General features: G+C 57.8%; 1 protein-coding gene across 24 annotated transcripts in view; it reads right to left on the bottom strand.

The window, feature by feature from the left end:
* The window catches only part of AFDN (afadin, adherens junction formation factor), a 106,035-nt gene that overhangs the window by 19,044 nt on the left and 60,235 nt on the right, over positions 1–26,756 (bottom strand). For 10 of the 24 annotated variants that reach the window (XM_036425564.2, XM_036425567.2, XM_036425568.2 and 7 more), the window contains 16 exons: positions 26,604–26,749; positions 26,204–26,298; positions 25,431–25,696; positions 24,088–24,231; positions 22,988–23,186; positions 21,576–21,697; positions 21,157–21,243; positions 12,937–13,002; positions 12,666–12,739; positions 12,141–12,259; positions 10,869–11,063; positions 10,385–10,476; positions 9,910–10,101; positions 7,898–8,896; positions 6,342–6,377; positions 1,578–1,691 (listed from right to left, as the gene is read on the bottom strand). In XM_036425564.2, coding sequence (XP_036281457.1) covers positions 1,578–1,691; positions 6,342–6,377; positions 7,898–8,896; positions 9,910–10,101; positions 10,385–10,476; positions 10,869–11,063; positions 12,141–12,259; positions 12,666–12,739; positions 12,937–13,002; positions 21,157–21,243; positions 21,576–21,697; positions 22,988–23,186; positions 24,088–24,231; positions 25,431–25,696; positions 26,204–26,298; positions 26,604–26,749 — 2,946 coding nt within the window. Of the gene's footprint in view, positions 1–1,577; positions 1,692–6,341; positions 6,378–7,118; positions 7,158–7,897; positions 8,897–9,909; positions 10,102–10,384; positions 10,477–10,868; positions 11,064–12,140; positions 12,260–12,665; positions 12,740–12,936; positions 13,003–21,156; positions 21,244–21,575; positions 21,698–22,987; positions 23,187–24,087; positions 24,232–25,430; positions 25,697–26,203; positions 26,299–26,603; positions 26,750–26,756 lie in introns of those variants that run through there. The other 14 variants (XM_036425572.2, XM_045577113.1, XM_036425577.2 and 11 more) reach the window with 8 other exon arrangements.

The raw sequence follows: 26,756 nt of genomic DNA, 5'->3' as shown, positions 1-26,756 counted from the left end.
AGAACACAAGAAGAAGTAAGTGAGAAAGGCAATGAGAGAACAAACGAGAATGGGTAACGCTACAGAACGAAGTACAACGCTTTTCCTTTCACTCAACCAAAGGAGGAGATTTGGGGACCTTGCTGGCGTCAGGATTAACGTGTTTGGTCCCCATTTCCAGTGGTAGTGCCCCCTACTGCCTCTGGACAGACCCCCACAACCACACCATACACGTGCACACAGCACGCACATAGCGAGGGAACACTAAAAGCCAACGCCAGCCCCGATGTCTCACTCTACCTTCTTAGTCTACATGGAGACGTACTAAAGGACAATCTTTTTTTTATTTCTACACAAAATAGGTGTCCTGTTGGGGTGTGGGATCAGATGCAGGGGGAAGCTTGGGGCTCTGCGGGCCTTGATGAGAGCAGCGGGCACTGTGCCAGATCCCCGGCATGCCCTCCTGCAACGGAGCAGGTCTGACTGAAAGGTCTGAAAAGCCTTTGCTCTACCCAGCGTCTTTCTGTAACAAAGCAAACCCATCCATTTTGGACTTTCTGCATAAAAAAGGTTATTCAGCTCTTCATGCTGCCACTCAAGCAGTGCTGAAAGGAAGTGTTGGGTGCGGCCGGCAGCAGAGGGAGAGTGTGGGCACAGACCTGCCCTCGGCACCACATGGAGCGGAGCCTGGGTGCCGCCTGGCGCTGGGGCAGGGAGCGGGGGCAGCATCACACACACAGACGGGCCCGGGGCTCCACCTCTGGAACCTGAGCTCCTTGGGGACGACCTCTGAGCCATCGCCCCGGGAAGACGCGGGCCTCATGGGAAGCTTGCTGGGACGCGGCTGTGCAGACACGGGAGCAGGACAGGCTCCAGGAAGGCAAAGGCCTACAGAAAGCAGACACCTCACCGCCCTGACTCTCCGGTCCCTGCAGGAGCCCCGTCCAGCCGCCTCCTCTCAGCTCCTGCAGGTCCTTTCTCGGGGTAGGAGGGGGCTCTATGGGTACAGGTCACAGTACTACCAAAGAAGGGACTGTAATAAAAACAAGATTTCCCCATCAGAAGTCGTGGCTCTTGAGCTCCACCTTCACAGAAGGGAAGTGGCCGAGGACGGCTGCCCCAGCACGCGGGCGGTGGAGCCTCCCCTGCAGGCCAACAGAAGCAGCGCCCAGACCCCCCACGCCCCACCCCCCGCCAGAACAGGCCGAATGCGCCCTCATTTAAGTTCAGCTGGAAGGACTGCTTGAGTTAAAACAACCCACAGGTGGAAACAAAGTGGTAAGTCAGAGCATCTGGCAGGTAGGACACTGAGTCCCATTTTCCTCGTTCCATGGCTTCACGAACCGCCTGCTCTGTGCCAACTAGAGCGGAGCAATGACAGGAGGAGCTATGAGGAAAATGCCGTGTTCACAGGCCGCTGGCTACGTCCCTGCTGCTCCCACCGCTCCACCTGAGGTGAGCCACCACCTCCATGTGACACGCCCGGGTTCAGAAGGCAGAGACGCAGAGAGCAAGGAGTCGGAGACAGCTGAGAGGCAGGCCGGAGCGGCTGGGCGTCCCCTCCACCCGCACGCTCCGCTCGCCTAGAGGACCATAACCTTTTCTTCGGCGTCCCGCCGGCCCCGCTCCTCCTCCTGCCGGGCGCGCCCCTCCGCCTCCCGCAGCCGCATCTCCTCCAGCTGCTGCTGCCGCCGCCGCTCCTCGTCCTGCAACTGACAGCACAGTCACCTTAGCTCCTGGGCCCTCCAGACACACAGCACACACCGCGACACGCAGACGCACGCACAGAGCAACACGGACACGGGGTCAAAGCAGGGCTGAGGGACAAATCACACTGAGCGCGACAACTGCACGCGGCCGCCTCCAGCCGTCCCGCCCTCGCCCGCCAGGGCCGCGTGCAGAGGATGACTGCGCTCACACATCCCGCGCAGACTAGCACGGCTCTTCCACACGAGTCGTCACGTTACCCAGCTCATCCCTAACAAACACAAACGAAGACACCCCAAGTCGTGGCTCCATGGACACCTCACCAGCCTCGTCCGTGTAGGTTTTAGTTCCCACACGAGCGAGCAGAGAAGCTGGCACGGCGGCAGGTGGAGATAAACACCGGCCTGTGGGGGCATTCCGGGCCCATGAGCAGGGTTACTGTGCACCTGGTCTGGGGACCACATTTCTAGCATCTTCCCACACTGGCCCTCGGCCACCAGCTCCCCTGGACTTGGCGTGGACTCCATGAGCCCTTCCCTGCCGAGGAGATCCCACCCGGGTCCCAGAGGTGACGGGAACTGTGGGGGACCCTCTTCCAACTCGCTCTGCTACATCGGCCAACCGTTCTGTGCTGCCTGGATGCCCACGAGGCCACTACCACCACCGCCAGACCACACATCCTGTTTCAAGGAAACTGCCTACCACAAGGTTCGTCCTAAACCATCACCTCCTCTCCATCACCTCTCCCTTCCCACCATTCAAGCCGTTCAAACCCTGAGGACCTTCAACCTCGACAGACCTGCTGGGCTCAGCTCCTGCACCTCCTGGTTGCGTCTCTCTGCGACTCACTGCAGCGACACACCTTCTCTACGGGGACCGAGGCCATCCACCGGCGGCACAGCGCACCGCTCCCCTCCTCCCCGAGGCGCTGCAGGGAGCTGAGCCCGAAGTCATGGAATCGGCCTTCTCTCCACCCACTCTCTCCTGGGGTCCTGGCAGCGCTATGGCTCACCCGCCACCCCCCACTTGCGCCCCTCACAGCAGCAAGCCGAGCCTGAAGCCACCCACTCAGCTCCCTCCGGTGTGGAGCGCATCTGTGGAGCTAGTTACCCCACCGTGAGTTCCCTCCGGTGTGCGAGCATTGTTCTTTACACAAAGCTAGCCCTGGCTTGTGACCTTGGGAAGAACACTGTGTCCTGGTGGGGAAGCGCCAGGCCCGGCCACCAGGCTGCTTCCTGTCACACACAATGACCATCTCAGAAAGAGATTAAGGTTCCACCACGCAGAGCCCTCGACCTTCCTCGTCAGTGTGGTCGGGGTGAGCCGGGGTGTCAGGGTGCGGCTCTCGGGGAGTTCTGATGCAGGAATGGGAGCTATGGATAAAGAAGGAAGGGGCCCCGAGGAAGAGGAGGCGGAGTGCCTGCTCCAGGGGCACCGGGGCCTACCACCCAGAGCTCCCTGCAGGGGGTGACCAGCACAAAGGACAAGAGCACCCCGACAAAATTAAAGCGAAACCACAGCTAACGCTGAACATGCGACAGAAAGGCTTTACAGAAGGAGGTAGCCTGCATCAGTGTGACAGAGGCACTTGCGCTCCCCAATCGGAGCACAGACCTGTTCTGTGGTACACGCCGGGCCTGACGGAGAACAGTTCTGAGCAGGAACACAACACCTCCAAGAGCCCATGGGCACTCGGACGGGAGTGTGACGTGGTGTCGGACGACTACGAGTCTCCAAACAAGAGTACGAGTGCTCCCAAGCCTAGAGCAGACATTTCCTCTTAAAAACCCTCCCTCTTCTCCACCCTACGGGCAGGAGCTGCCACTGTAGAGTAAGGCCTGGATGCAGTGCGTGCCGCAGCCCCTCCCCCCCCCCCCCCCCGCCCCCATCTGCTACGAGGCTTCACACAGTATTTTTGTTTTCAAATCCCAGGCGGCTTTTTCCCTGAAAGATAGGCAGCTTTACAACGGTCCCCAAACAACCCCCTATGATAGAAGGAGACCACACAATCCCTTAATTTACGTCAGAGCTCAGGAACGGCAGTCCCATGGTCAGCGCCGGCTGGCAGGAAGTCCCCTTTGGAGGAGCGTATCTGGACGCCGTATAATAACCATTACAGCAGGAATCACGACGCCCAGACTACATGACCCTCAGCGAGGAGCTTGGGGAAGTCAGAGCGTGGACACGGCCTAACCCCGTTCGCTCTGCTGGCCGCCCACACCTCTCACAAGTACTTCCAGGTCAGAGAAGGAGGACGTGTAGTTGAGATGTGTGTGTGTATAACTTTATCCCTAAAAACTCGTTCACTTGTGCCTTTAATTTACACTTCACCTTCTGACATTTTTACCAGAAACACAGTCTGTTAACAAGCACTTTGTCCCTAAGAAACCTGTCCCTGCAGCCTTCTGCAGTGCATCCCATCGGAGCACTCCCTGCAGGCACCCTGCTCGCCTCAGCGCCTGCCGAACCCGGGGCAGGGCGACAGCTACCACTGAGGGGAGAGGAGAGGACGCTCCCCAGGACAAAGCCACTCCCCGGGGACTAGGTGGGAGGCCTCCCACCACAGGGCGGGCAGAGGCCACGCCCCTTTGCTTGAGACTAATCAGAGAAATCTTTGGTCAGGAGCTGTGGACACCCTCAGCGGCAGAGGCACAGCAGCAGGACCTGGGCAGGTGGAGCAGCTGAGAGCCCTTTCAGGGCGACTGTGCCATTTCCACAATCACATTGACCTTGTGATCTGACTCCCACACACACGGAGGCCGTGGCCCCGACAGTGTCTCCTAACTCTCGGACAAGGCGCCTGCCTGTCCTCAGCCCTTCGCCTCCGGGCAGGCCAATCCCACTCCCAGGTCCCTCCACCTTGACAGACAGAAGCCAGCCCGCCACGGCCCCTCTGAAGGGGCAGCTTTCGAGGAGGTCCCTGCTCATTCCCGCTTGAAGCTCTTCTATTCTGAATCTACCCTTCCGTGCCTGGATGCTAGAGGGTGCCCATTCCCACAGCCACACGTCAGATCCGACAGGAAAGCCGCCAGAGGGAGGGTCTCACTGGGTCATCCCAGGAGGAACCGCAGAGCCCGATGTCTCTGAAAGTTGGAGGGGCCTCAGAGAGGGAACCCTTCACTTGGCCACAGGACAAAGCTGGGCCTGGCCATGGAGAGCTAGTCAGCCAGGTAACTTCTCGCCGAGGGATGTCCCTAGCAGTGGGGCTTATGAGCAGGTGTCTGCGGGGCAGAAAGAGCACCAACAGGAACTCAGGAAAACCTGGTGGGAATCTTGACTGTGTGCTGGGTGGGCTGGCCTGTCCTCCTCATCGCCCGGTCTGCTGGGAGGGGGTGTGGCCTCTAGGATGCCAGTCTCAGGGAGAAGGGCCAGCTGCCCCACAGACGTGAGCCACGAGAAACTACGGGGATGTCACCTTCCACCCGAGACGCTGACGCTGTGAAGAAAGGCCGACCTGGGCCTGGGGCAAGGACAGGTCACAGCCCGAGGCCGTGGGGACTCGGGATGTCTGAGTGGCAGGGAAGTGCCAGGGCTCTGAGGACTCTGACAGGTGACGTACTTTTCAGGCTCACCGTGGCTTCTGTGTAGAGATTGGCCTACAAAGGGAACAGGGTTCGGGAACGGGGCTCCTGCGTCACTCAGGGACACGCCACATGGGCATGCACAGGGTCAGATCCGGAGAACGTATCAGCAGAGAGAACCGTGGCTGAGGTCCTGTGGGACGGAGCAGCCAGCAGAATCTCTGCCACGGGAGGCAGCGGTGGACCGGATGGGGGAAGGGACTCCCTCGTGAGCACCCTGAAACCTGGAGGCTCCATGTGCCCTGATGGAAGGAGGGTCTGCACTAGAAGTGTGAGCCTCAGCACCAAGGAGAGGAAAACGTACCTCCTGTATCTTGTACAAAAGTGAGGCTCAGAAACACCCCTTCCAGCCACAGGGAACCTTCTCTGGAGGGACCCTTCTCTGGAGGGACCCCCCAGGCTGTCTGCTGGAATCCGGGGAAAGGCAGGAGAGGCGGCCAACTGGTGAAAAGGCCATTCCAGTCAAGCCTGAGCTGTTACCGGACACGGGCCTATCACTGAAAAGCCGGTGAACAAATGCTGACTTAAAAGCCGATACGACTGCCTGGCAGGTGGCAGACGGCAGCTATGCATGATGGGCACTGGGTGACCAACGCCAACACCACCCACCAAGTCGCACAGAATGGACGCCGACACCAGCCCGGCGCCCCCGGGACTGCACTGGGGAAGCCACGCGTGCTCACGGGGGTCTCTCACATCCTAGAGTGACCTCTGAACAGGCAACGTCCACACCGGTCAACCAAGTTTCTAGTAGTTCAATATCAAAAACCTACTCCTGATGAACAAGAATGAAATGGATTACTCTTTGCAAACATTTTTCATTTGCTCATGTGTTTGTGACTAATAAGAATACACAAAATCAACTTTATGACTGAAAGTGAGAAAAGGTCAAAACCACAAACAGTTACACAAAATGAAAGGAGAAAAGCAAAGGAAAACTGAAGGTCAGAACAGTCAAAGGCATGCTCAGAGTCACGACGACAGGCTGGTCAGGACGGGGCTGCAGCTACTGGACACACAAAGGCCACCGGAGGAAGGGAGCCAGGAAGGAGGGGGTCAGGAACGAGCACATACCAAATCTAGAACAGAGATTGCGGGCACAGCAGTCTGCTGCAGGTGGCAGGGAGAGAGAGAGGAGGGAGAGAGTTAGCCCGCTGTCCCACCACCAGCGCGCCTCGCGCTCCTGCTTCCTGCTCCTGAAGGGCCCATGGGGAGCGAGGGGCTGCGGGCTCGTCTCTGGTTTTCAGAAACTAACACTTCGACTCCTGGTTAAGACACGGTAACTAAATGACTTGGAGACTAAGGTCTTAACCTCAATGTGAGGTCAGCAGTATATATGCAGGTGCCTCTAACTAAAACCTAAGAAATGTTCTGATATCACAATTCACAGAGGCTCAGCTGACAGGCCTTCCATGAAGAAACGTGTAATTACTGACCCGCCTGCCACGTGTCCACTAGTGACAGAGGCTGGCCGAGGAAAACGCCCTGTGCAGGCGGCCGGTTGGCGAGTTACACCGCAGGCCAGGGCCTTCATGCCAACCGTCACTAGTGCGTGAGACGCACTGATGGCAGAGTCACTCGGAAGGAAGCTCATTCTGACGAGCTGGAAATGCCAATCAAACAGGGAATAGTTAGCACTGAGGCCTTGGTTTCGGAAACATTCGTGTCCCAAGAGGGGCTCCACCTGAACACTGGGCAAAGCTGTGTGTGCCCCTGGCAGGGCCTGCGTGCTATGCGTGTGTGCATGCTGTGCCTGCGTGTGTGTATGTGCCTTGGGTGAGGGCCTGCGTGCTGCATGTGTGTGGGAGCGGGCGAGCTCCCCTCCACGCTGACTGGGCCGGAGATGGTGGGGGGGGGGGGCATGTCTCACTGAGCTACTGCTTCAGACCACTGTATGGACAGCACCGAACCAAAGTGGATTAGAAACAAAATCCAAAAGACTAAAGGACAGGCTCTCGGCTCTTCCTCGAAACAGGCAGTGCACGAAGGAAAACCACTCCAGCCAGCAGCCTGAGGGGCCAGTGGCACTCTGCGCACTGTGCCGATCCAGGCCTCTGCCCATGGCTCTTGCGAGTGGCCAACAAAAACCCTCAGAGCTGGCGTGTGGCAATCTGTCACTTGTGACTACAGTGCTTTGCTCTTCTTGTATGCGCTGCAAGCACCGCAGTGAGGTGTACGAGTGAAGGAAGGAAGGCCAGCTCGCTCTCAGGCCTATTATTGCCACTGCCCCTCGCTGGCTGAGGAGCATCTGCTCCAGACTGTGGCTGCCACAGGAGCCTACTGCTGGTGACCAAGCGAAACCTGGCTTTGGTGCCGAATGGGGTCCTGCTGCCCACCCCTTGCTGCCCCCCGTGAACAGGCCTGGCAGCTCTCAACCCACTCGCGAGGCCGTCTGTGGGCCCACCAAGCCCACTACCTACCTAAGAACGAGTCCTGCCAGCCTTCACCAAGCTCCTGGCTGCTCCCTCCCTTTCTTCACCCACGTGTTGGAGAAGGTAGTTAGCTAAAGTGAAGTCCTACTGGGCTGGCTTCACACTCTTCAAAGGGCATGTCTGAGCACTGCTGCCGTCCCCTGGTCCATCTCTAGGGGCCTCACTAGGTCCTCCCGCCACCCCTCCGCGCCCCTTTACCCGGGCTCTGCGCTCGGCCTCCAGCCGCTGCGTGAGCAGCATGGTGTCCACGTCCTCCTCCTCCTCCTCGTCGTCCTCGTCCTTCTCCTTGGACTCCTGCAGCCGCTTCTGGAACTGCCACTCGAGCAGCAACTTGCGCAGGCGGTCGCTCTCCTCGGCGCTGCGCTCGGCCTTGCCCTGCAGCTCCTGGATCTCCCGGCTCAGCATGTCCACAATGTGCAGCTGCTGCTGCTTCTCCAGCTTCTCCTTGGCGTCGCGCTTCCAGGGGTCGGGGGACAGGCTGTCCCCGGAGGACAGCTCCTCCTTGCTGACGGTGATGTACTGCAAGTCCCTGCGCTCGATGGTGCGGGGCTGCTGCTGGGGCTGCAGCTCCCGGATGACCGTCTCTTGGGGCCTCGGCAGTGCGGCCGGCTTCTCCGGCTTCACTGGCTGCACAGTCACAGGAGAAAAGGGCGCAGGGTTCAGCGCCTGCGTGCGCATCTGGCCCAGCTTCCTCTCCTGCTCCCGGCGCTTCCGCTCCCGCTCCTCCTCCAGCCGTGCTTTCTCCTTCTCGTACCAGCGCTGGTGCTCCTCTCTCTTCTTCCGCTCCGCAGCCACCGCCTGCGCAGACTGCTGAGGTCCCAGCTGGCCAGCTGGGGGCGGGGGGAGAGGCAGGTCCATCAGGATCCCGTCAAATTCGCTGGGGTAGTGCATGGGAGGCGGAGGCGGTGGTGGGGGCAGGTCCGTGCGGCCAGGCTGGGGGACAGCTGCAGGTGCGGGCTGCCCTGTGGCGGGCGTCTTCCACCGCCCGGGGCCACTCTTGGTCAGGGTGGAGGCAGGCGTGCCCGGCTTGGACGTGTGGTCCAGGTGCTCCTGGCTGGACGCGCTGGAGCCCACCGAGGAGCTCGGGTTCATCCACAGGTCGCTGTCGGACTTGCGGTCCATCATGGCCTCCACGCGGTGGTGCTCCAGGTGATAAGCCTTATCTTCCCGAAGCTCCTCTTGGGAACGGGTCACTAGCTGGAAAAAGAGAAACTGTCAGGTTCCAGCCATTTATTAGAAAAAATTACTGGACACTCATGAACATTTGGTCTCAGGGACACGGTACCAGACCGGTGAGAGCGCAGAACGCGGCTGAGCCTGCCGTGTCCGGGCCACCACAGTGGTCCTTCTCGGCTCAGCTCAGAGCCCATCTCAGCTCTCCAGTAACCCCTGACCCTGACCCAAGAAAGACGCCGTCAAAGTCACTGTCCCAGACACACGTGTTATAGAGTCTAGGCCAGCGATTTTCAACCCTTTTCGTCTCGTGGTGCACAAATCGATCCCTAAATTCCGTGGCACACTAAAAAACACACATTTTGCCAATCTGACAGAAAACACGTGTAATTTTGATGACTGCTGGCACATGTTGGCAGTCATGTTGGCTGCTGGCACAGAGGTCAGAGCCTGATTGACTAGTCACGGACTGCACTTTGTACAAACTCATGTGGCTCCTGTTGAAAACCGTGGCCTGGACTGCACCTGCTGTGAAGCATACGTGTGCCTTCTCCTCCCAGGCATCTCCCAGGGCAGCTGCCTTCTACAGAGAGCAGGACATCCGAGAACGCTCCCTCCCTGACCGTGAGCCACGGCCGTTCCCCACCAACCTGGACAGAACCCCGCGCCCAGCTTGTCCCTGAGGTCTCCCCCGTGCCTCCAGCTGCCTGTACAGCCAGGAAAGCCACCAGCTCTGACTGCCCCCCCCCCCCCCCCACTCCGGGTTTCTGCACCCACATCCCCTCCTCCAGGTTCCTGCACCGCCCACCCCGACTCCAGGTTCCTGCACCCCCCCACTTCCCTCCGGGTTCCTGTACCCCGCCCCGCCCCCCCCCCCCCCCCCCCCCCCCCCCCGGGTTCCTGCACCAGCCACACAGCCAGGAGGAACAGATGTTGCCGGCAGGACTGGACAGAAGGCCTCAGGTGGCGTCTTCACCACGTGGAGGGTCTGTGTGGGGGCTACCACGGGGAGCACGTGTGAACCCCTCTCCGCTAACCTGCGCCACGAGGCTGGGGTGACTGCCGTCCACGTGCACGTGCGGCTCCTCCTCGTAAGTGGACCACTGGCCGTGAGGAGGAGGTGGTGGAGCCCGGTCCTGGGCCTTGGAGGCGGGGAAGGTGAAGTACTCCCTGGTGTAGGTCTGCGTGGGGATGGGGTAGGCCTCGGGCCGCGGCGGGGGTGTCTGCTCCTGCAAAACGCCAGCGAGGAGGAGAGTGAGCACTGCGCAGCGTGGTGGGCTCTGATCCCAGCAGTCACACAGCAGAGTGCAGACACGTGGAAACAGTTCAAGATGAGATGTGCTTCATCCGACACCGAGAGCAATGGGAACCCCTTACTCTGCCCTGACTTGTTAATTCCCCCTGAACCTAAGAAAGGAGTCCTCGGAGCTACAGAGAACTGATAGGGGTCATCCTCGCTCAGGCTGGCTTGAAGGAGGCCTGAAGGAGGCGTGGGGGAGGGTGGGCTCTGACCTCCGCGCAGAGGTTCCCCGTGGAGACGGACGTTATCTTCGCTGCCGTCCCAGGGGCGTAGGCGCCTTTCCCGCCAGGACTCGGAGGCTGATCTGTGGGGAGAGTCGGACAGAAAGGCTCCAGCACCTGGACTAGGTGCTGTCCAGTGAGTGCTGAGGACAGCCAGGCCTGCACCTTCACGGTGCCCGCACAGAGCTGACATGCCGGGGACTCCTGCCTCCTGACCAATCAGCCCAGAGCACAGCCCAGCACAGACCAGGACGGGCATGCAGTCTCACGCTGCTGCTTTTTCTTATGAACAGCCCGGACGGTGTGAGAGCCACCAGGAGACACTGTCAGGTCCTGCCGGGCGCAGCACTGAACCAGAGGCTCCCACCTCAGTGCTTGTTTCTTTCCACAGCGAAGGAAGCAGGGCTGCTCCTCCGCCGGGACCCGAGGGCCTGGCGAGGGCTGGCGTGGGCCGGGAAGGCCCGGCGACGCTTACTTGCCACGTTGGGGCTGGAGCGGTGGTCGGCTCTGTTCTTCAGCAGCCGGTCGTCGCCGGGCAGCTTCCTTGGCTCGCTGTACTCTGCCCACGGCAGCGGGGGGCTCTCGGGCGAGCCGTTGGGAGCGGAATTGTTGTAGAGCTCGAAGCCTTCACTCTTCGGTCGGGGTTTTCCTGAGCCTCGGCGATCTGACACTGAAAGCAAAGCAGGCTCACAGGGCGGCCTCTGCCCGGAGCACGTTCCACCCACTCACTTTTACAGGAAGAGGAACACACACACATTCGAACTCCACAGGTAACACTCGTTTTTTGTGGAAGAAATATGATGGTTTTTATATAAGGATAGAATCTTTGAAAGATTTTCAAATAAAGTAACACATAACTGACATTAATGGGAAAAGGCATGCTTTCAAAGCTGATTTTCTCATAAACTTGCCTGTTTTAAGTAACAAAACCAAAGTAACAAAATCTGTTTTAAAGTAACTTTTTAAAAAACACACACACTCCCCCACTTTTAAAACACTGATTCGTCTGACCACTCAGGAAGGATGAAGTCACAGACATCCTTCCATGAGCCGTTCCATCTTTACTTTTCAGTTCTGCTAGCTTCTAGCCTGGTGACCCTGATTTATGATTGGCTTAAGTTTCCCCTCTTTGATTTCTAACTCGGCCTGGTTTGCTTCTTTGAAATGGCTGTAAACTGAGAACTCAGCCACCAAGATGTTAAATATTACGGCATGAAAGTAGTAGACAATTTGTTGAGGCGAAGAGTCCAGTCCAGCGCATGGTTTTCAGACCCTCTTTTCGTTCCAGTGAAACCGTCTGCCCAGGCCAGGCGTGCGGCCATGCAGTCAGCAGGGCAGTCTGACCGAGGTGTAAGGTACGAATGACTTACAGCATTGTGTGAGTCCATGGTTTTCCCTGTGGTTTCTGTACTAACTCTTTGGTAAAGACCTAAACTGACATTTTATTCTGAGGTGCTTGACGTAGCTACAAAACCATGGCTTCCACCAACAATTACTTCTTCAGACACCTGAGCTTTTCTACACTGACAATACTGTGTCCTGTATCATGGGAAGGTGGCCGGGCTGTGAGGAGATGCAGGTCCACACCAGAATCCTGGCTCCCGCAAGGCCATTCCATCTCCTTCTCTTTAAAACTAGACACTGGACGGAGCAGGTCCTGCTCATAGGCGCTAGCCTGCGCGAAGCGGCCAGCAAGCCTGCCTTTGGCCGTCACCCACGGAGACACCCCACCCCAGGCAGTGCTTACGCCTCTGCATCATCGGGGACGGCTGGTTGAGCAGGGTGGCCAGGCCGTGATAGATGGCTCCTTGCTTCGCCACTTCCAGTGTCACCACAGAGCTTGTCCTTGTCATGAGTTCTGCTGCCCTGGGAGGAGAGCACCGGGTCAGGAGGAGGCGCACTGCCCGCTGTCCCCAGGCGCCCGGGGTCAGAGGGCCACAGCCCAGCGCGGCTGCACGGGTCCTCCGCCTCTGCCTCTTTGTAAGGACCTGCACACCCGCCTCCATTATCCCAGGAGGGATGCCGGAGCACAGGAATCTTAGCAAGTGTTACGAATATTTTTTAAACTTCACAAAAACTGCTCCAGACTAAAATACATATTTATATTTTGCCAACCATGAAATGTCATGTATACCAAGAGTTTTACTCTTAAACAGGTGAGGGTAAGGATACAGCTTTTTAGAATTATTTTGTGTCTTCCAATTCCAAAATTTAATGTGAACCATCCCTACAAATGTGAGCATTAAGCTGAAAGCAAACACGTGAACGATACCTTTCCTGAGAGAGTCCTACCAGACTCCGCCCGTCCACACTGAGGAGCTGGTCCCCCGCGGCCAGCCGCCCGTCCTGTGTGCGCCGAGCACCGTGTCGAGAGGGACAGCAAAGGCCGAGGGAGAAAGGGAAGTCAGTTGTGAGTACACGTCCTATTTGTCGGTTTTCAATAGCAGTTTTTAATGTTTACAATTAAAAATGCCAGTGGACTATCTCGTGTCGTTTGTTAAGTATGACATGTGAAAATTCACATCGTTAAAAGTTATACTAACCACATCCGCAGCACCTCCTTTTACAACAGACTTGACATAGATTCCAAGTTTGTCTTGACCAGCACCCTGAGCAAAAACAAGGAAGAAACACTGCATTGAAAACACGGGGAAAAATGCAATGCTCACTGAAGCCGAGCAAACACAAAGCATACACACACCACTCCCAAAGTCCTGGTACTAGTTTCCACGTGAAAATTAGAGCCATAAACTATATTAGTAAGATTAACATTCTACTTGGTAACTATGAAGAAACAGGAAAGGCACCTATTTTATGTTTCCAAATGAATAAAAGTTACTCCTAAAAATCCAATCAATTAGGAACAAGTCAGCTGACAGGAGACTGAGCCCCACATGGAACTAAGGCTGGTGATGGACAGCCACAGGGCAGGGAACTAAAACCCACTCTCCGACATACACTGTCAACCATGTCACATGAGAGCAACGACCTCCGGTTGCTGCCCTTCAAAGTTAAATCAGACAAACTCCTCACGGCCACGCAGAGGGCCTGATCAGGGCCGCACAGAACATGGGGTGGCTCAGTCGAGGGCCAGAGCAGGGCCACTAAGACGCAGAACACCAGCTGCTCCCAGGCCCCTGCGTCCTGCTCGGGCAGCACGGCCAGGAGACAACTGGATTCCCGGAGCCAAGGGAGCGGCCTGCAGGAATGGCCCGCGGTGCTGGCAGCACCGGTGCACAGCTGGGCTGTTTCCCAGGCACGAACGCCCCGGGAAAGGTGTGTCATGGAAGCAGAACACAGGCCAGCATCACAGGAAGCTATGAAGACAGCAATTTCAGCAAATTCCTTCGCTGAGCCATCTTCCGACGATGCGCGACGTGATTTCCACTCAAAACACCCCTTTCCCCCTGGGTCACCGTGCGGTTGGGAGAGTGCCCAGCAGGTGGCAGGGCCTCCTGCTCTCCGTCACCAGCACACAGCCGCCCGCTGTGACCCAGGACACGCAGCTCCGGAAGGCAGTGAGACCATCTCTCCGAGCACAGCATTCGGCGTGGGGATGCAACATGTTTCAAACTCCACGTATGCACACTGGCTGGCGGTTGAGTCCCATATAAGCTAAGACCAGTGCTCCTCCACAGCTCCGGCCCCAGGGTTCCATCTGCTCACCGCCAACACCTCTGTCCAGACGTTGACAGCGACCGGCCCCTCCCTGCAGACTTGCCCAGGCTGGAACACCCAGCTGCCCACTAGACGCCCTCCAAGTCCCGCCCCACTTCTGAGAACACAATAACCAAGTGCAACCTGGGTCCCTGCATGGTGCTTTTGCCATAAAATTAAAAACGAAGAGCACCTGAGGGTAACTGAGGCTACACTGTTTCATAACCACTCTACGCTTTAGACAACGTAATACGTAAATTAGAGTAAGCAGGCTCCATGTTTCAATAACCTAAAACCCTGTAACATTTCTGAGAGGTAATTTGTCATACTACATTCATGTGGCACTTAATAAGCCAAGTTCAACATTCGGGTAAAACTGACTGTGTGACAGACACCTGACAGCATCCTCCCACCCTGCCCTTCAGCAGGCAGAAGCCAACAATACACAAGTCAGAAAGTTCCGGCAAAGCTGGCCACTTTCCTCCCGACAGCTGCCGGTTTGAGGGACGGCCCACGGAGCGCACTCCCACAATGCCGGCACCCCCGCCCCGCGCCCCCACATCCACCACAGCCACGCTGCTGAACCCTCCCTGGAACACTGGGCTGGATCCAGACCAGGCTCCGTGTCCCCGATTTCTGTCTACTTCACACAAAGCCTCTTTCGGGTGTCATGGGTCTGCCCAGATGCTCTCAGCATCAGGCCGGACTCCCCTGCCGCCACCTGCCCACCCACGCCCCTTTCCCATGTCAGACAAGAGCTCCTTTGTTCCCAGCTCTGCCCTCTGCCCTCTGCCCTGCAGTCCGCGCCCGCAGCTCCCGGAGCCTCGCTGTGGGTTCACCAGAAAGTGCTCAGCCTTACTTGGCACACAGCCTTGTGGTGAGGAAGGCCGAGCTGTGTGGAACACATTAGCGGGTGAGGAAGCAGCTGCTCCAGTCATTACGTGCACCGGTACCACAGCACGGACAACACTGTAAAAAGTTGTCCACGGCATGGTCAGTGGTTGGGCATCAAACTATGAACCAGGGTTAGATTCCCAGTCGGGCACATGCCCAGGTTTCGGGCTCGATCCCTAGTGTAGGGTGTGCAGGAGGCAGCCAGTCCATGATTCTCTCACCATTGATGTCTCTTCTTTCCCTTCCTCTCTGAAATCAATAAAAAAAAACTTTTTAAAGAAAGAAAGGAAATTTATTGAAGTAATTCTATTAATTCTCCACTTAAACATACACACAATAAATTTCATGGTAATCCTACTCCTTTCCTAATTAAGAATGTTACAACGTTTTGGCGGCGTCTGAAAACTGCTGCAGGCACTCCCGGTCGGCATGTCCCATATCACCTTCCACAAACCAAAGGGACGTGTGAGCTCCATGAGCACCGGCCATGCCGAGCGGGAATGCCTGCAGCAGCTTTCAGACGCCACCAAGATCCTATCAGACTGCTGCCCGTGCCGGAGCCACCAGGCCACCTGTCCGCCTGCATGTGTGTGAGCCAGTGAAAGACACGCCCGCTCTCAGACTCAGTGTGGAAAAAGCACCTAAACCAGCTCCTTCAGGCACACTCACCACATGCAGAGACCTAACATTTGGACATAACGCGTAACATAAAGCATTATAAAACTAATTCCACCGTTTCTTTTTTTAAAAGACGGTCACAGGAACTGTCATGACCATGTTGCTTGTTCCCATGTCACAGCCAGGCTGCTCTACAGCTGCCGCTAAGCACCCGGGCGCAGCAGTGCAGGACATGGCGCCGCTGGGCAAACAGGACCTCACCACAGCACAGCGCTTTCCGGCAAGACACACCCGATTTCCAAACCCGGGAAGAGAAACCAGTCATTACAACTGGGAACACAACACAAAAACGCACAAAGCCTGAATAATTTTAAGAATTGCTTGCCCGAAGCTATCTAAAGTGGGATTTGAAAACCTTGTTGTACTTTTAGTGCACTTATTTATAAAATGGAAAGAATAAGCTAATTCTTCATTAACAAGTCCACCTCCCTTTTTAGGAAGGACTCCTGGAACGCAGTCCCAGGTCAGAAGCCCAGGAGAGACGAGGTTCTCGCCATGCCAATCAGCACCGGGGGGGTGAGGGGGGGGGTGCTGGAGTGAGGGTGCCAGGCAGGTGGCGTGTCCTGCCCTATGGTCTGCTCTGCCCTACCTCAGGCGTCCAGAGCGCAGACCCCAGCACACTACCAGGCAGTGCAAACACCTGGCCCCCAACCTTAAGAAAAGCAACTAAAACGAGATAACCAAGACTCTGTGTGTGAGCATGGTAATAAGCACACGATGCATGTTGCCCCTGCTTTTCCTTCCTTTGAAGGTGAAGGAAGGGGTCTGAGAAGCAGACTTTGAGAGGAGGACTCGGAGGTAGCAAGGGAGAAGGGGCAGAGGGAGAAGGTGAAGCAAGAAGGAAGGGAGAGGAGGCAGTCAGTTACCAAGAAAAGGTTCCCAAGTAGAACGACGAGAGGCCCAAGTGACAGCTCAGGGCTGTGCCTCAGGCGTCCCTGGACCAGGGAGGAGACCCACCTATCCGACGGCCTGCTGTCCGACGGGACCCGCTCTGAGGAAAGGCCGTTCCTCTCTGGGACAACCTCACAGTCCAGGCCTCTCCCTCCCACACAGCGAGACTCAAAGGGAAGGGACCCAGGCGGCCAACATTCCAGGGCGGCTCCAAGTGAGTGTGGGCGTGGGCAATGACGAACACATCACAACATCATGAAAACACGATAAGGAAATGAGCAGCGGGAGGAAGAGCAGCATGAGCTCAGCCTATTGTCTCGGAGGTGGAAATGCCCGGCCAGAACAGTGAGTGGCTGGGCGGCCCAAGCACAAGGCACCTGCACTCGGCAGGCGGTCAGAGCTCTGCCCCCACCCCCCTAATCCCTCCCTCCTCCATGTCCGAGCGGACCTAATAGTCAGACCGACAGTTCTGATTCATTAGCTATTCACATTCAGACGAGGTTAAAAACACCGTCTGACCCCCTTTCCAGGAGGAACTGCCTTAGTTCTAAAATGTCCCGTTTCAGAACTCCTTCGCGGTACACTCCGCCCGGCATGGGAGGTGCGTGGGAGGCGTGCCGACGGGCAGGCTGGAGCCTGATTCCTGTGGGCTGGGCTGTGGGCCCAGCTCTTTCATGTTGACTCTCGGCATCAATTACGAAACAGAAGACATTGCCACATCACCCTCTCCTTCTCCATGAGACCAAGGATCTGGACCAGGCAGCAGACTCCTCGGCTGGGTCCTGAAGAGGGGCTGAGGTGCACGGACCCCTGAAAGCGAGGCCGGCTGCTGGGGGCGTCACCAAGGTGAAGGCACAGTCTCCAGGGTTCTCAACTGCCTGAGAACAAAGGGCCCCGACACACACAAGTGCCTGCGTCTCCCCGCGCTCCACACGCAGCTCCGGTGCGCCTGCGGCCGAGCGCTCACCCACGCCTCGCCGAGGGAGGGGTGAGGCCAGAGCGGTGGGAGGCCCTTCACGGACGGACCAGCAGCGCGGTGTCCGGGTCCACTGTGAGAGCCAGCTCTGCCTCAGTGCACTCTCAGCCCTTCACGCTCCTGTTTTGAGACTGACTGACCCCACATTTCCACCCACCTACCCATGAGCACTGAGACCGCGACCATGAGACAGGCAGAAACTTAACTCATTGGTGTAACCTGCCATTTCGCTTTTAGAGCTGAAATATAAAATGTGTGTTCAGACTCATAAGCAAGTCCTGCAGGCGCCGTCACCACGCAGCCCGGCCGCTCCCCTGGCCCAGGAGAAGCCAGCAGCCTGCACACCGGCTGGAAGGTACCGGTTCCTGACTTCACTCTGAGGCTCAGCCACGTGGCCACGTGAGGACAGCAGGACAGAGTGGGTCCTAGGCACACTTCCCGTGGGCGCTTCCGTGAGGAGGCGGCTCGCCCGACAGCCCCCTCTGCTGTAAGGGCAGGACCCCACTGGGTGTTTGAGATAAATAAGTGAGACTTAAAAACTTGGACTCAGTCTATAGTCTGAAAGCAAACCAAAACTATCTGTAAGGCACTGCTCAGTTAGCTATTTATTTTTAAATAAAATAGTAAAATGTTCCAAGTACTTTTAAGATTGTCCTTTTTATATTTAAGAGATAATGATTTTAGAGAAAGCTGAAGGTAAAACCTACCTCCTGTAGCTAACCCAGGGCCCAGGAGGCGGTGTGGCTGGAGTCACCATGACCTCAGCATGTTCATATGTGACAGGGCCGACAGGACTGATTACTTTTTCTTATATAAAAAGCACGTTAAGAGCCTGATATTTTTACGACCTTAAGGACTTGCAGCATTAAAACCAAAAGCAGCTACCACCTGTGCAGTTACACGCTACGTTATATGGCTGCTCCCTGAGTGCTAATTAGCGACAGGTCTGAACATGATGCACTGGGAGAAGCCCTTCTGTGGGAGCACAGTTCCAGCTGCCCGGGAACCCCCTCCATCCCCACCCCCCGCCCAGGACACTCACCACTGGGCCTGCTCTCCCGACAACAGAGAACCACATTCTGGTCGCGCGGACTAAATGTCTCCGTGGGAAGCTGCTCCCTTAACTCCGCACCAGCGGCAGCCGAACTGGACGCAGTGACACGGTGGCGTTAATCCCACGACATCCAGACTTACGTAATCAGTGGGCTCTGACTTTGCTTACTTTGTACTTCATTAAACTTTAAAAAGAGCCGGACAAACAAAAAGAAGGGACTTGTTTGCCTTTTAAAAGTCCAAACAGGAAGCACAGTGCTGCCCGCCGAGGAGCTAGCAGCAGCGGCTCGGAGCAGCTGCACACACCCGTCCACATCATCTGGGTTTCATAAACGGAACCGCAGTGCGCCAGGGAGCGCACAGCAAACAATGTCCCGGCCCAGCAGCCACGCCACACGTAATGAGGAAAACACAGAGGAGGCCTGGGCCAGAGACAAAGACCGCACGGCTGACGAGGAAAACAAAACGGTGTGTGTGTGTGTGTGTGTGTGAGAGAGCACTGGCAGGGGAGAGGGCGCACAGCAGTGAGGGACACCAGGGATGGAAGCCGGCAGGCATGAGCACCCGCCAGGGCAGGGGGTCGCTGGCGTGGTGATCTGGGGCCTGAGGGGTTTGCCAGGGCTCCAGCTCCCAGCAGGGCCGCCGAGGCGTCCTGTCACCAGACCGTGCTGAGCGATTCCCTCCACAGCCTCCAGCTCTCCCGAGCGGAGCCACACGTCTGGCTCTGCTGGTAACACGCTCCTCACTAGCCGGACAGGCACTCACAGCTCCCAAACACGTTCAGACTGAGCTCCACTCTCGTGCCGCGTGGGCAGGGCCGCCTCAGTAAGAGCCACGTCCCCCGGCCCAGGGGCAGGCTTCAGAACCGGGCTCTACTTTCCCACGAAAGACACCAGCATCTGCTGGAGGAGACATCGCTTCAGCACTGCTGGCGCGATCACAGCACAAGGTCTCCAACGTGAGCACAGGACACAGGACCTCATCCTCCCACCCCCAAGGCCCCCGCGTACCCAGAGGCACAGGCGAGGGAAAGCAGCCGGGGCTGACTCTCCCTGACTCCCGGGGAGACCGCCCTTCCTGCTCCCTCCTGGGGGGTGAGTGTGAAGGCCTTCCTGGTAGCTCAGGAGCATCAGGCCGCGGGAGAGGAGCAGGCGCAGGGCGGGGGAGGTGGCCGCCACAGGTGGGCAAACAGCAGGTGGAGGCAGTTGCCTCAGCGTGGGTTTGGTGAGGGCTGAGAAGCTGCCTTCCCATGTAGACGGGCACAGCTGGCACAGCTGGCACGGACTCAGCCTACACCCCGGCCAGTAATGCTCGCTGGTCTTCGGCCCTGCATTCCTGGGCCAGGCCTCCAGGCAGACCTCTGGTGGGGCCTCACCCTGCCACTCCCCTCCCTTGTTGCTCCACCTGCCGCCGCGGTGAGTGAATGAACCTGTGACCCTAACTGCCCGCTGATGCCCACAGCCAGTGGGACAGGAGAACCAGCGAGGAGAGGCAGGAGTGCCCAAGGGGGCCGCTTGTAGGCGATGCCCGTGCTTCCTGCCTCGGACATGGGGCACAGACAGCTCAGGGCCGGCACCTACATCCGAGGGGATGGGTGGGGACTTGGACGTTTCCTACGGAAAACTGGGCTCTGAGCTGGGAACGACGGGCGGTCGATGGCAGCCTCCACACCACTCCTGGCGGACATTTCCAGCATCAGGTGGCGAGCACTGAAGTAAGTTTATAACGTGGATGTCAGAACGCGGCGAGGTGAAGCTCTTCCTGTGTCTGAGGGAGACGGGATTTTTTATCCCAGTCGTCTTTCCCTTTAAAAGGGACATTTGATTCAGCTGCTAAGCAAAGAGCCCAGCGGTCCTTGGCTGAGACCATTGGTCCAAGTCTCTGAGCTGTGGTCCGTGATGCCCCGTGGCCTGGGACTAAGCCGTGGCAGGCCCGCCGGGGGAAGCAGGTCCGGCCTGAGCGCTGCCCCCGCTGGGGACCCCATAACTCAGTGCTTCAGGCCAGATGGCAGTTCCCTGCCGATTCCAACCCGAATGCCACTCGGTGCAGATGCTTTTCGTTCATCCTACACCCACCGCCCACACGGCCCCTGGCGTGTCAGCTTCAGCTTCACGTGCCCCTCCCCTCTTCTTCTAGAAGCCCCACTTCTCTGTGCCCCGAGACCAAGTGCACGCTCCTCAGCCCGTCCGTCGCGTTCATGAAGCACCGCTCTCCTTCCTCGGCTCCCTGCAGTGCTGGCTCCGCCCCCCCCAGCACGCAGCAGCCGCTGTCCTCGCTCCTCACACCCCAGTCCTGTTCGCTCAGACTCCAGGGCTGCGGGAACACCACCTCCCGAGGATGGTGGCCAAGAGGATGGGTGGTCCCCAGGCCTTGCACCCCAGCCCGGGTGGCGGGAGCCCGATCCGTGACTGAGCAGCAGCTCTCCCGAGCCTCTGCCCTGCCTGTGCCCTCTCCAAGGACCTGCTCGACCTCCAGGCGCACGGGCTCTGGCTCCTCTTTCCGAGGGGAGACCACCCCTCGGCTGGAGGCTCCAAGCACAGTGGACCCAGCACAGAGGTGGCAGCACCCCACGCCATCTGCTTCGCCCTCCCCCTCATGCGGCTGGCCTGCCTACCTTTGCCGCGACGATGCTGAGGCCCATTCCGTTCTGCTTCTTCAGGGTCACAGTGATGATCTCGGGCTCCTTCCGCAGGGGCTGAGCCTGAAGGGTGAACACGGTTTGTTTCAGGGTGACTCGGGTGGTGGCACACGGTGCCCTGTACGGATCTTGTTATGAGAAACCCAAACCTGACACTGTCTGTTCACGCTGCCCCATGTCCCACCAATCAATTACAGCTGAGGGTACAGAAATTCTCATTTTTTAAAACGCACCATTTGTTTACAGACACGGCCTGGAATAAAAACTTTACATGTAAGTCGTGGGTTTAAATCTTACATAAGGTTTTTAAGTGAAATTGGTGTTTAAAGGTGATTTTACGATGTTCCCTGTAAGCAAGGAAGGAATCCAAGCCCCTTCTTGTCCTTCCCCGCCACCTCCGCCTGGGGACTTGCCAGTTCCGTGTTCTCGCGCAGAAGGTGGCTTTCGTAGTCGGCGCCCTCGAAGTGGATGGTCCAGGTGCCCGGGGAGCGTACGTGAGGGACCAGCCTGCAGAAGCCTGGGGGAGAAAAGCGAACGGCAGGACTGAAAGGCACAGCACGCCAGACACACCGTAACCCTCAGGCATCAAGTGACGATATCCGTGTTCCTATCTACATCTTTGCATGCGCACTGCAGGAGGGAGGACGGGCTGCGGGGTGTGTGTGTGTGTGTGTGTGTGTGTGTGTGTGTGTGAGCTGTGGGTGGTGCTGCACGAACAGCAGGTTCGGGACTCCAGGCCAACAGGAGAGGGAGAGCCAGAAACCAGCCAGACATGAAGTGTGGAGGGAGGGAGGGATGGGAACTGGGCAAGAAGCCGGGCCTGGGCTGCTGCCCCGTCACACCTGTGTGTGCTGCGGGACGGGGTGAGGGTGTGGTTCCATGTGAGGTGGGTGCGGCAGAGGGACACGGCCCTCCCGCCAGCGTCATCCGCACTCCCACTGCCCGGCTTCCTCAAAGGAGCACCGGGGCCTGGGCCTCTTCCCCCTCCACAGGCCACACGCCAGCTCCCCACACTCCTGGGGGGCCACAGCCCTCATGGCATTCCCAGAGGCAGCTGGGCCAATGTTTTAAACTGCCGAAGTCTGAGGACGTGAACCTCGATGTGGTGAATGAAGCGGTCACTGGAGTCAAACCCCACACTCTGAACCCAAGTCCAAGTGTACACAGAGCCCAGCTCTCCTGGTCCTTCTGCTTAGCCCTCCAGCCTGGGTCTGCTGTGTCCTCGTCTGAGCTCCATGTTACAGGAGAGCAGCAGACCGGGCCGAGCGGATCTGAGCAAAAGCTCCTGCCTCCGGTGTAACCCATGTGGGAGGGCACGTGAAAGACGCAGCGACGCGGGGAGCTGAGCTGCACTGAGCGACGGCAGAGTGGGGCCTCAGCACAGACCACGTGCGAGGGAAGGGCAGCCGCCAGCACTTAAGAGACGCATGGGCCGCAGTTCCCAGGGCTCCTCACTGCTATCCACACACCCACTCCATGAGAGAAACTAGAGGGGAAGGGCTGGGACCAGCTCCGCTGGCACTGCCGTCACAGTTGGCTCCGAGGCCGTATCCAGCACCCGCCTGTCCACACCGGGAGCAGGAGAAGGAAAGGCCCTCGTGCCGCCCAGCGAGCAGCCAGTGGTCGCAGGAGGGGTGCAGACCCCCCACGGCACTGTGTGTCTGCACACCAGGGACCCGTGTCACGGGGAAACACTTCCCTCCGAGTCCCCGGAACAGTGCATTTGTCGGAAGCACCCACACGAGCGGAGCACACAGAGACACAGACTCGGGCGGGGTCCGACTTCAGACTCCGCAGCAACACCTACCCCGCTGGCACAGGGGATCCAGGAACTCCTGCAGGCCGCTGGGCAGGTTCCTGACGACGTCGCAGGAGTAGCCGTCCTCCGGCAGCAGGAAGGGCAACTGCAGGTCGGGGTCCTCCTCCAGCTGCACCTCCCGCCCGTCGCTGCGCGCCAGCTCGTCAGCCGTGTTCTCGGCCATAGCCACGACGTTCTCTATCAGGTCCTGTGCAGAGAAATGCAAATCCGGATGATATGCTATGTGACTGGAGCAGCTGAGCAGCAATGATCCACGGGTCTGCTCAGGCCACCGGGGCAACAACATGACAACAGGTTCAATCAGCCTGCGACACAGCAAAACACCAGCAAAGCACACACTGACGTAAATGAACCAACATACTAATTATTAACCTCAAATAACGTGCAGCTTAAAAGAGAAGCAACTGTTCAATCATGAGAAAATGGGCTTGTGGTGAATCAAGGACCAGGAGAGCCGGGCTCTCTGTCCACAGGGACTTGGGTTCAGAGAGTGTGGGGTTTGACTCCAGTGACCGCTTCACCGAGGTTTACGTCTTCCCTCTTTTCAAAAGTAATCAATTCTTCCTCGGACAACCCTTCAACAGCCAACAGGAACAGCCTATTCTTGTAGAATGCTCAATGGCACGGGCAAGAGCTCACTCAGTGCCGCTGGGGCATGAACTCCGCACGGGAGGTCGGAGACTGTCTCAGGCTATCACCTCACCTCTCGTCCTCAGGGGCCTGCGGACGTCCCATGCTGCACACAGCCAGCGTGGCAGCCCCGGGCGGAGACCAACGGCAGCACGGCTGCCTCCAGGCGTTTCCAATGAGCAACAGGACCAGCAACCAGGTGCCCTGCACCCCACCCTGCCGGCCTCCCCATGATTTTCCAAGAACCGAGCCAGGGTTAAAACCCGTTCTACTTAAATGCTCACGAAACTTCTACTTCTTACACCGAACCCGAACTCATACCCCAACAGAAGACTGACCGGGAGATTGGTCAAGTGACTAAGCTTGTTTTTAAAGTGAAAGGAAACTGCTCATCAGTTTTCCTTTGCGTTCACCCCCACGCCGTGTGCGCGTCCACGTGGGGCGCGCGCTGCGCTTACCGTGGGGATGAAGGGCTCATCGGGCGCACAGTGGTAGTTCTGCAGCAAGGCTTGCAGCTGCAGGGAGTTCAGCTTGAAGCAGGTGCTGTTTATGTTGGAAACGTCCTCGGATGCGTACTTGTCCATCGTCAGCAAGGTGGTGGCCTGTGAGGGAATGGGGCCTGTGATGCCGCGCCTTTCACTGTCCCCGTACGTGAGGCACAGCTGCGGCCGCGGCGAGCTGGTTCCGGGACACCGTTCCCATCACTGACGGGCCCAGGAGCTGAAGGGAAAAGGCGGCCTCAGGAAGATGGCCGAGGGCCTCACGGTATTGACAGAGGAGCACAATCAACTCCAGTTATAGCCGCAGAGCACGTGCAAGTTCTCCTAGGAACTTCAACCACGTCCATAACCACTCGGGTGGCTGGTGCCGGGTCTGAGAGCCAGCTGCTGAGAGGCTCAGCCGCCCCAGAGCAGGTGGCGGAGCCTCTGCCCATGCCCACTCCTCAGAACAGAGGAAGAAGCTGAGAAAAGGAATACAACAGGACATGCTGCAGCAACAGCAGCCGCTGCCTGGTTCTGAGGCTGAGACACGCACGCCCCCAGCTGCCCACCACGGCTCTCGCCTCACCACTGGACTCCAGGCCGCACGCCTGAGGACACGCGGGTGAGGGCCTGTTCCCACCCGTGACCTCAGGGATGGGTCCGCCCTTCCTTCACCTGTGTCTAGTCCTATACAGCGATGTTTCCTTTCCTTCTCTTTGTCTTTGTGAATCTACTACACGTTTCTGCTCTGTGGTTTCTGGTTCTGTGTTCTTAGGAGCTAACTACTATCCATTATTAACATTTCTCTCAGCATGGAGAATAAAATAAACACGCCTCGCTGACCTCAATACAAAGACCCTGAAAGACAGTCACCTGCTGGCCCCCACCTGCCATGGGCGCAGTGCCCTCCCCACCCCCCGAGTCCTCTGGTGTAGCCTACCCCGGCACCTCGGAAAGAGGCCTGGGCGGCGGGACCTTGGAGGAATCGCCAAGGGGAAACGTGGCCAGCACCTCCTGGCTGTCCTCAGAAAGGGGACATGCGCACAGGGAAGGCCCCGTGGAGAGAACAGACCCAGGCCCCCAGATGTCGGCCAGCAGCCAGCCTGGAGGCTGAGGCAGACGCACCCGCCGGCCCCGAGGATGCAGCCGATCTCCGCAGCGGCCCCAGCGCACAGCCCTGTTAGTGACCCCGGAAACACTCCAGGGTCTCTGGACCCGCCCCAGCAAAGCCTCAGCGGGACAGAGTTCTGGAGCCGCGCCCTCACCCAGACGGCATCAGAGGTGTGGCGACACGCTCGTCGGGGGCAGGGGGCACCCACCTGCACGATTCTGCTAAGGTGACAGTCGGCGGCCAGCTCCAGCCCCTGCTTCTCGGCCCACGCCTCCACGTGGCCCAGCTGCTGGCGGATGATGGCGCCCCAGTAGTGCGAGCACAGCCCGGACTCGGGGTCAGTGACCAGCCTGTTGAACAGCCACATGTTGATGAAGTGGAAGAGCTGGGAGAAGAGCTGGATGGTGAGGGCCGCGTTGACCCGGCAGCGCCGCAGCAGCGCCATCGCCCCCGAGAGCGTGTGCAGGACGTCGTCTGCAGAGACAGGGCGAGGGGCACCGGTCACTCACGAGTCTTGAATTGGCAGTAAATTTAGTCAAAGTCACAGCATACCTGCCAGAGCACTCTGAAAATGCCACTCATCCAGAGAGGAAGGAGTGAAGAGTTTTAAACACTTACAGGCATTAACTGTACTTACTGAACACTGGGGTTCACCCCAGGCTTCCTGAGAAAGCACAGCCAGCACGAAACACCCAAAGAACTCTCTTAAACAACACTCACTGCTGGTGGTAGTTAAAACTTGTTGCTTTAACAAGAATGCCAAATCCAATACCTTGTTTATTTTCACAATGCCCCCCTTACAAATATGAAATATTAAAATGAAGTTAAACAAGAGGGAGAGAGAGAGGGAGGGAGGGCGGGCAGAGAGGAAGGGAAGGAGGAGAGGGGAGGGATGGGTGGACGAGGGGAGAGGGAGGGAGGGAGGGATGGGAATGGGAGGAGGGAGGGGACAGGGGAGGGAGGGGGGATAACTGTCCTAACCTATCTTTGGTCTCTGCAGACTGTTCTCCTCGGGGTCGTCCAGGAAGGCCGGCATGTAGTTGTTCAGCTCTGCCTGCAGACAGTGGACCAGGAACCTGAAAGCACGCACAGTGTCTTGATGTCAGCATGAGGAGCTATCAGACACGGCACATGTGGAACCACCTGCACTGCTCAGAAATACTTCATTAAAAATATAACAGCTTCCCTCTCAGGGTTCAAGAAACACAGCTCACTGAATTCAATTTATTAAGTCAACACATTTTGCATAGTTATTTATGCTTCTTGATGTTATTCAAACAAGGCAAATAAGAACCTTTAAAATTAGTTTTGAAGACTTAAGCAGACATAACATGACTTAAATCTTTACAGAACAGTGCCCCTCTTCAGAAGGGCCCCTTACTTAAAGGCCATCTGCACCAGGTGCGCCAGCACGTCCTGGGCGTCCAGTGTGATCCGGCTCAGGTCCTGGTCCTGCTTGATGAAGTTGAGGAGCTCAGATGCGTTGGCCATCCAGAATGCAAGCGCCCCTGCGATGTTCTTCTGTTTCTGAGGG

Source organism: Pipistrellus kuhlii, unplaced genomic scaffold (genome assembly GCF_014108245.1).
Source record: "Pipistrellus kuhlii isolate mPipKuh1 unplaced genomic scaffold, mPipKuh1.p scaffold_m20_p_82, whole genome shotgun sequence".
NCBI lineage: Eukaryota > Metazoa > Chordata > Mammalia > Chiroptera > Vespertilionidae > Pipistrellus > Pipistrellus kuhlii.
The sequence above is the reverse complement of the archived record's forward strand: the minus strand, read 5'-3'. Positions and strand labels throughout refer to the sequence as shown.